This window comes from Meleagris gallopavo, chromosome 28 (assembly GCF_000146605.3).
Source record: "Meleagris gallopavo isolate NT-WF06-2002-E0010 breed Aviagen turkey brand Nicholas breeding stock chromosome 28, Turkey_5.1, whole genome shotgun sequence".
Lineage (NCBI taxonomy): Eukaryota > Metazoa > Chordata > Aves > Galliformes > Phasianidae > Meleagris > Meleagris gallopavo.
This window is the reverse complement of record NC_015038.2, coordinates 795556-804885: the sequence shown is the minus strand read 5'-3', so window position 1 is coordinate 804885 and position 9330 is coordinate 795556. Positions and strand designations below refer to the sequence as shown.

General features: G+C 59.4%; 1 protein-coding gene across 1 annotated transcript; it reads right to left on the bottom strand.

The window, feature by feature from the left end:
- Window positions 1-4291: 4291 nt before the first annotated feature.
- ELF3 (E74 like ETS transcription factor 3) lies at window positions 4292-8296 on the bottom strand. The gene is made up of 9 exons (XM_010724086.3): window positions 8140-8296; window positions 7402-7570; window positions 6894-7115; window positions 6636-6722; window positions 6429-6548; window positions 6167-6256; window positions 5676-5792; window positions 5340-5535; window positions 4292-5235 (listed from the first exon to the last, which is right to left on the bottom strand). Exons 2-9 carry the CDS (start codon window positions 7562-7564, stop codon window positions 5115-5117), a joined length of 1116 nt encoding a protein of 371 aa, XP_010722388.1. The 5' UTR covers window positions 7565-7570; window positions 8140-8296; the 3' UTR covers window positions 4292-5114.
- Window positions 8297-9330: the final 1034 nt, after the last annotated feature.

The following is a 9330-nucleotide window of genomic DNA, read 5'->3' as shown; positions in this document are numbered from 1 at the left end:
GGGATCTGCCACCGCTCTGACATGGGAATGAGTGGTCAGGCACGGGGATACGCTGCCTGGGGGCGGTGGGGTCACCGTCCCCGGGGGGGCTCAGAACCTCGGAGATCAGCACTGAGGGGGCGCAATGGGGAGGGGGGTGAGGTTGGGGATCTCAGAGGTCTTTTCCATTCTTAATGGTTGGAACCTCCATTCCACGGATCTACGTGTGAGAAAAGCCTTTCCAATGGGATCAATTGGGCATCACCAAAGGCTTTGTGATGGCGTGGCCAGGACGGACCCCCTCCCCGACTCATCCCCCCCAGGATCTTCATCCCCCGGGCTACCCCAGCTCTGGAGGCCAATGGAGCTCTGCCACCTCCGCCCCAGCAGACCTTTACCCTGAGGCTCTGGAGGAGAGCACAGCTGACGCATGAGCGTGTCTCAGGCTCAGTGGGGTGTGCCTGCTGCGCAGGGCACCGCCGGCCCCAACCCCTGTACATACACAGCTGGAAATTTCTGATGTTCGTGGCCAGTCATGGGATCCATCACTCAGACCGGCGGCCCTGGGGCACACCTACATTCTCTGAGGCTGTACTTTTCCAGAAGCTTTGGAAGGGGAAAGTCCTATCCCACATGGCATGGCAGGACAGACTTTTCATGGCACACCTCCCATCTCTGCTCCCCAACCCCTTCAGCCAGAAACAGCCGCAGCGGGGTGATGCTGCCTTCCATCATCCGCGTGTGGTGGTCCAGCCATCCCTGTGGGTCCCTTCCAACTTGGGATTTCTATGGTTCTAAGTGTCCCCATCCCCCTCCCTGCCCCATGGCAACCTTGGCAGGACTCATGGCTTTAGGGCCCACACATCATCTTCAAAGAGTGGCAGAAATCTTCTTGGATTGCTTTAGGCACCAAAGCCAACCTGCCCCTCACATGGGGCCCTCAGGTCCTGCCCCCTCATTCCTGCACTTTCCAGTGGCTTCGTTTACAAGTTGGTGCAGAGCCAGGCTCCATGGCATGTTTGGTGGATAACAAAGGGTAGAGTTGGCCAGGAAACAAGAATGCAATGAACATTTCTTTTTGTTTCACCGTGAGACAGAACTGGGATCTTTGATGGAAGTGGTGGAGAGAAGGAAGGGGAGACAAGAAGACCAACCAGCGCCAGAGGCCATTCAGTCCTCATCTGGGCAGCCTGTGATGTGCCGTTTTCTGCAGGAGGGGAGATCTCTGGGCAGGGAATGTGAGATGGGGAGGATTCAGCCCCACATCTGATCTTGAAGATCACGGACACGTGGCCAGCCGGAGCTGCACGTGTGTAGGGCAGAGCCTCAGCCCCAGTGGCACAGCAAACAGAGTGTGGGGCAGAGGAACCAAGCCCCTGGGTGAGTGTGATGGGAAGGTTTCCAGCACTGGCAAGGAGAAGGTGGGTGAGGGCTGGTGGGGACTCCTGGTGTGCCCCAGTGGTCCCGGCGCCCTGCAGTGCCCCCCGTGCGCCCGGCTGCTGGCAGCCTGCTGCCTCTGGTTCCAGGCAGCCACCGCTTCCCCGTTCCGACAGCGGGAACAGCCACCCTCTTGTTTAACAACCAAACAGCCCAGGGTTGAACAGAGGAGTTACCATCAGCTCTGCTGGGTGAGCCAGACACCCCCGGGGCAGCTGCTGCTGGCAGCAATTAGGCAAGGAACCCCTAAGCTGCCAGGTGGGGGGAGCGTGGTCTGTGAGCCCCAGTGATGGCTGTGACCCGGGGAAGAGGGACGGGCCCCACAGGTGCCCATTCAGCCCTGAAACTGGCAGAGACCTCCCACAAACCCCCAGCACCACGTCCTACCTGCTGCTATAGAGCACGCATCCCCGGCTGTCAGCCCTTCCCTCCCCATTACTCTCCTTTTGTATAACTGTTCCACACCCTTACAGCATGTCCCCTCTTTCTATCCCCTAAAGCTGCTAAGCCCTAAACCACAAGGCTCTTTCCAGGACCGTGATGCAGTCAGCAGCAAACCACTTTTCTCCCTTGTGCAGCAGGGAGGGGCTTCCCCACACAACACCCTTGCACCTCACTTGTACCCAACTGCAGGGACATCCGTCCCCAAGCACAGCAATCCCCAGTGCCATCCTTGTGCTCAGCTGCTTTCAGCTCAGCTCAGGGGTATTGTAGAATCATTAAGGTTGGAAAAGACCACTAAGATCATCTCATCCAAGCGTCAACCCATCCCACCTGCTCACGCACACAGATTGGATGCCCCATCAGGGAGGCCTTTCCCTGGCTGTATTTATGCCAGCTGAGCTGGTAGCCTGACCCACTGCTGGAAGAGCACCCAAAGCAATGGGGCAGCCCAAATGGCACAGCACTGACCGTGTTCTTAGCAAAGTGTGGGAGCTCTGCAGCCTGGTTCTGTCCATGCCAAACCACACTTAGCTACAACTTGCCCTGGAACCCAGCAGGTTTTAGCCTGGGTTGCATGAAGTAAGCCTGGGGCTGGTCAGGGACTGGAGTGAAATGCAGCAGGGAGAGTGCTTCTTATCAGGGCTGCAGTAAATGTCTCACAGGCTGGTTCCCAAGGCTTTTCATCAGATGTTTCCAGCAGGACCAAACCTTGTTAGCTTTACACACCTTTTTCTTTCTGCAAGCTTGCTCCCAGAATCCAAAGGGCTGATTCCCACCTGGACAAAGTGCCCCAGGAAGAAGAGCACCAGAGAAACGTCCCACCACAGAGAAACAGCCACAGCAGCGTGCTCTGGGAACAAGGGTCCTGGTGAGAGCTGGCCAGGGCCACCCACCCTTGTGTTCCCATTGGGATCAGGGGTCCCCCCATCCCAGTGGGTGTTCTCAGAAGACAGAACCCCATTTTAATGCACAGCCTTGAAGGCTGATGAAGGCATTTCCGCGGGAGCTGAGCGTCAGCCCCGTGTCCCGCCTGGTGGGAGCAGTTCTGGTGCACGAGGTGGAAAATGCTCTATTTCTATTCGCCCCGGTTTGCCTCGGCCGTGGGATCCGGGCACCTCCTGCGAGACGAGGGAAAAAAGCGCTCAGATAAATCACCTCCTTTTCATGCCAGAGGCTCTGCCGGGTTGGCGCAGCGCGGGCGTGGAGGTCACGGCAGAGGTTTCCATGAGTGTGTGTTTGTGTGCACACGTGGGAGTGACCTCAGCCCCTTCCATCCTCGGACCCACAGAAGGAGATGCAGGACGTGAGCCCCATCCCACAGACACACAGCCCTGCTCTGCCCCCTCACAGCTGCGATGGCACAGGGCGGGGGGAGGACGGGCCCGAGTGGGGTGGCAGCGGGGACACGGCGAGGCGAGGCAGACGGGGTTCCTTCTGTTTCCAAGGGCTGGTTAAACATTGTCCCGAGCTCGTTAGGTAACACAAACCGCAGCGGGAAAGAAATGAAACTGCTTGAGCAAACAGGGCGCGCTTGGCAAGGCAGCGGGCTGCGTGACAAAGCGCTGCGCTCTGCCTGCCAACCTGCTGGGTTATCTATGGAGGGAGAATAAACACCTCGCCCACAGCCCTGAGCTCCGCAGCAGGGATGGCAGCCGCAGCACGGCTCCCGGCCTCCCCTCATCGCCGCCCCCCTCCCCAGTGCCACCGCCGGGTCCCGTGCTGCGTGCCGTGTTTGCCTGGGCATCCCGGGCATCTCCCTGCCTCCCGGCGCGGCCTGAGGTCAGGATGGGCCCCGAGCTGCCAGGAGAACCCGCTCCCAGCGCTGGGTTGCGTAAGGAGCACAGCTCACATCCACACGTGGGACCTCTCCTCACCTCAGCAGGAGGTCCCATCTCGGTGTGTGCACCCGGGGGCTGCGGCCCAGAGGGATATAAGGGCGGCCTTTCCTTCTCATCCATCATTTTGTCATCTCCAGGATTTTGTCTGACTGAATTCCCTCTTGGGATCCCCTACTGGGTGGGCTCAGCAGCTCAGCAGAGGTGTGGGGTGCCCGGGGCCATGGCCACGAGGAGCCTGGGAGCGACAACTTGCAGCAGGGCCCGTGGTTCTCCCATCCCTAAGTCCATCCTTGCTGCAAGGCACAGCCCCACCTGCAAGCTGTGGCCACACGCTGGGGCAGCTCCAGCTCCTGCAGGCAGCACAGCCCAGGGCAGCTGGCACAGATGCTGTATCTGACAGCTTACACACAAGTCACCTTGCAACTTCGCAAGTGTCATAAGGGCGATCCCTAACCGTGCCGTGCAGCGAGGGAGGGAACAACAGTCAGCCCCCTGCTAAAATGCATTTCTGCGCCTTTGCCAGGCTCCCCAGGGGCATCTCAGAGTCCAGTCCCAACTTCGCCTTCAACAAAAGCAGTCATGATAAGACAGGGTTACAAAACCCCAACTAAACAACAGTTTATTCCTCTGACATTCCCAGCTCAGAAGGAGGGATCTGTGGGTGCCTGGTGGGTCGGCATCTCCCTCCCAGGGCTAACACAGTTCCAGCCTGTGCCCCCTGATATCACTTCAGTCCAGCTGAGCATCACCTCCTGTGAGCAATGCAGGACATGCATGTGCCCTACAGTGCACACCATCACGCGAGAACGCCTTACACATGAAAAAATATATCTGTATGTTCATTTTCTCTTACATAAATTAGAAGCTACTCTTAGGGAAAAAGCCTGTTCCTGGGGAGCGGGGCTGGAAACGCAGCCAAGTCCTGGTGAACTCAGTCCTTGGGCGCTCTTTGGGCTTGCCAGGATCAGGTGAAGCTCTGCAGTGTTTCCATCTTCTCGTGGCAGACATTGCTCTGAGACGCTGCACGGAGGGGCTTCACCCATCCCACAGGGAGCAGGTGGCTGGGACAAGTCACAGGTGGGTGCCAGCAGGAACCTGCTGCACCATCACATCAGTGCCTGATGCCACTCACGCTTCTCTTCCCCATTGTTCTTGTCCAGGCTTTGAAACAGACAAAGTCCCAAAGTCACTGCCTCTCCAGTTGGAGGTACAAATCCAGCAAGAGAAATAATGGTTTACAATAACCTACTGGAGCCAAAATATTAGCTTTAAACACCTTGGTGCTGGTGGACACCAGCACACATGAATGTGCCCACGCAAGGCTCGGAGTGCCACGTGCTGCATGGGGCAGCAACTTCCAGTCCGTCTGCATGCAAAAAAACTCCTGCCAAGGAGCCAGGGGCTGATCTGGGGCTCCTACAGCTCCTTGTTCCTGTTGAGCACCTCCTCCTCCTTCCATCCACTGGAGTTCTTCCCAAACTTGTAGACCAGGCGGCGTCCATCGACCCTCTCCAAGATCTCCCGTTTGTAGTAATATCTGCAGGGGACAGAGGCGGGCTCAGGGCTCAGGGCTCTGGATGCAGCCCTCACGTTGGTGTGTGGGCAGTCCCCCTCCCTGGAGGGGACGTGGGGGGCACTCACCGCATTGCTCGGCTCAGCTTCTCGTAGGTCATGCTGCTGTTCTTCTTCTTCTGCCCCCAGAGCTGAGCCACCGCCTCGGAGCGCAGGAACTTGAAGACGCCCTCACGTCGGTCCTCCCACTTCATCAGCCCCTCGTTCAGCTCGGGGTGGATCAGGATATCACGGATGAACTCCCACAGGTGAGTTCCTCGTGGGGCTGAGAAGAGAGTGAGCTGTTAGGGGAGGGGTCCTCCTGCCACGGGTACAGCCAGTGGGCGCCATGTTGCCCCTCATGCCCTGCCAAGGAGCAGCAGAGTTAGGGCTAAGGTAAGGGTTAGGGCTCGGGTTAGGACGTACAGTGCTTGCTTTTCCGACCCTCCAGGCACTCTCTGCTGTCCTTGCTGAGTTTTCGGGGCCGGCCCCGTTTCCGCTTGCCATGTTTGCCATCCCCTTTCTTGCTGCCTGCGAAGTCATCTGCGCACCGACAAGGGGACATGTTAATTGCCTGTAGATTGCAGCTCCCTCACCCTGGGCTCAGAGACGCCTTCCAGGAGGAGAGCTGGCTGGGGATAGCAGGACAGGGGCTGCACCCTCTTTACAAGCCCGTTCTGTAGAGCAGAGTCTTCCCATTCCATCCAGCATCGTCCCTCCCTCCTCCCACCAAGATCCCCACTGCCCCACCTCTGTTCCACCATCCCCATGCACCACCACCACTCTCAGTGGGGAGAAACGGGCCCAGAGCACAGAGAAAACCCATCCCAGTGGGGCAGGCAGATGCTCCTAGATCATTGCCTGGCTCTGCTCCTCCAGAAGATGGGAAGCGTCCTTCTGCTCTCCCAGCAACTCACCCTCAGGAAAAAGCTTTGCTTCCAAGGGATCGAGGTCAAGGTCACTTCCACCGGAGTCCTGGGAGTTGGGACTGTGGGACATCACGGGCCCTGGGGGGCAGAGGGACGGGGCTCAGACTGTGGCTCTTTGCAGCTTCCCTCTGCCTCTGCCCCCTCCTCCCAGCATCAGCCAGGAATGGAGCCCACAGTGCTCTCTCAGCTCTGTGTGAGCAAAGGGAGCTCTCAGCCAGGTAAAATTCTATGACTCTATGAAAGCACTGACCTGAGAGGTCAGAGCTGCCTGGGGACATGGCGCCAGACAAGCAGGTGAAGTCTGTGGCGAGGAAAGGGTTTGTGGGCTTCAGGTCCTCCAGGGAGTCCTTGGCACAGGGATTGCCGAGCTCTGGAGGAGGCAGAGAAGTGAAGAAGAGGGTGAGCCCTTCCTGCACCACTTGTGGCACTGGGGAAAAGCCTGTGGCCCTCCTCGTACCCAGGTGGCTGCTGTCCAGAGAGGTCTCTTGGGAATCCGCATCCTCTTTCTCCAGCAGCTCGATGATCCAGCTCAGCTCATCAGAGGCTACGGGGTTCCGGGGAACAGGGATTAGTGATGCTTGTTCAGCACAGTGGAGAACAGAGCCCAGCCCTGTATGGGCCTTCCTCTGTGCCCCCACCCTGGACTGGCACGGGGGTCTTGGCCTCACTCTGTGAGCTGCCAGACCTGGGGACTGAGGGGACACGGGACACTCACTGATCTCATGCAGGCGGTCATACAGCTCATCCCCCAGCGGCCCAAATATGAGGCGCATCTGGTCCCTGGTGCAGTGGCAGAGCGCGCGCCCATCCATGTTGCAGCAGGAGAAGTCAATGGAGCTGGCATCGTACTTGTTCTTCTCCACATGGTAGCTGATCCACTCCAGCACCTGCACCTTGGTCCAGAAGTACGGGAGCTCACCGAACCACTCCGGCTTGTCTGTAAGGGATAGAGAATGAGACTTAGTGTAGGGCTGGGCACCTGAGCCGGTCCCACAGGCAGCGTGTGTTATATGGGGCTGCCATCACACCTTGTGCCAGCTGAAGTACCCTCCAGCCAAAGTACCCTTGGGGAAACTGAGGCACGACGCAAGCCTTGACCTGTCCCAGTGGGACTGTGTCCTTGCAATGCTCTTCCAGCACCACCTCATTTATGCCCGATCTGCTGGGCACCCCACCTGCATGCCACCACCACTGCACCCCACCGCCGCTGTGCCCCATCCCACCTGTGCCCTCTGCCAGGGGTTGGCTGGTGGAGAGGCTCAGCCCCATGCTGCTGTCCTCCCCGGGGCATCCCAGCACATCCAGGGGCAGCTGCACCTCCTCGGGTTGGTACATGGCGCTGATGTAGTTGGAGAAGATGTTGCTGATCTCACAGGATGCCGCCATCAAGTTCTGTGACGAGAGGTGACAGTGAGCCCTGGCACCAGAGACCCAAACCCACGGCACCCACTGTAACCCCACGATCTCTGTGCCTCCATCCGGAACTGCCGCTGCTGACGCCCCCCACCCAGTGCTGCACTGATTGCCACCGGGGCTGAGCCATAGCAGGATGAGGACATGGCATCCTCCTCGCCAAAGCCCCTTCCCCAGCACCTATCCCTGCTCGCACCGCAGGGACGGCAAGCAGGTGGTCCCACTGTCGGTGAGACAGCCCCTCCCTGGGGGGGGATGTTGCAGGACATCAAATGCTCCCCAGCCCCACAGATGCCCCACAAGCAGGGCCATCCTCCAAGTTGGTACAAGAAGCAAATCCCGTCAGCTGCAGGGCTGCGAGGCCACAGTGGAACAGTTGCATCCTGCTGGTCGCCTGGAGCCCACCGCCTGGCTGCTCCCCAAAAGGCAACGATGGGAAAACCATGTAGAGCCAGAAAGCACCGAGCACGTCCCCAGCACACACAGAGGGAGCAAAGCGGCCGCCGAGGCTGGGGGACTTCCCCACCAGAGAGGAAAATCTTGGGTACCTTCTGCGATGTAATCCCTGGGCAGCGGCTAATCCAGAGAGCAGCGAGCGAGCCCTGCCCGCCGCCACGCACAGCTGCGCCGATGGCAGATCCTGCCCTGCCTTCTCTCTTTTATAGCATGCGTGGCGTAACGCGATCTGGAGGCCGGAGGGGAATTCCAGCCCTGAAACGTTCATGCTCCCTGATCCAGGTGATTTGCATAATATGAACCATCGGCCCCAGCCCAGCGCTGCCTTGCCGGGAAATCTGGGTTGGCCAGTTTAATCATTGTCAGAGCCTCGGACGGCGCTGCCCGGAGTTTCACCCACACCGGCTGTGCGGGTGATGCTCTCTGGTTGTTTGCTCACAGCGGTGGGTTCACCTCCGTCCTGCTGCCAAGAAACATGCCCAGGAGGGACAGACCAACCCCAGGGCTGCAGATCCCACCTGGGGGCAATGCCCAGGGAAGCGTACCCCCACCATGCTGCATCCCCTTCGCCGAGGGGAGGGCACCCGGTGCCTGCAGGGTGCTCAGATGTGGCCATGCCCCGTGCTGGGTCACTCACTGGTGACCACGCCTGGCAGATCTGGGAGCGGGTTGTCAGCCTGGGAATGGAGCCCAGGGCTGGTGGCCAAGCATCGCCGCTCTTCGTGTTGTCGTGGGTCACTTTTTGCCCAGGAGAGGTGGCTGGGGTGGGTGATGGAGCCGTGCTGGTCCATTTGTTGTCATTTCACAAGTGCCTGTGCACTGGTACACGTGTACACACAGGGCAGGACTGAGGGATGCATGCGGGATGCATTCTGCCCGTCCCTCAGCCGGTGTATTTGGGACCCAGGCTGGATGTGCTCCTGCTGGGTTCAGCCCCGTGCTGGCAGTTAGGATCTGTCCCTGGGATGTGCCCAAGCCTCCAGCCTGGCACCCACCTGCCTGGTGCTGCCCCTGCCACGTCTGAGTGCTGGGGAGGACCCCAGCAGGTTCTCTCTGCTGCTCACTTCAAACCAGTGTGTGAGGTACGATGGTGGCAGAGCGGTGAAAATACGCGAGCCCTCCTCCAGCCCAGCAAGGGCAGGTGGCTGCGTGCCCATCCCTCACGTAACGTCACCCTGCCCTGCTGTGCCATGTCGTGGCCTTGGGCACCAGGGCCAGCGTGCGACCCAGGTGGCACTGAGCCACGCGAGCTGAGCACCTGCCCGGCTTCATTCCTGCAGGCA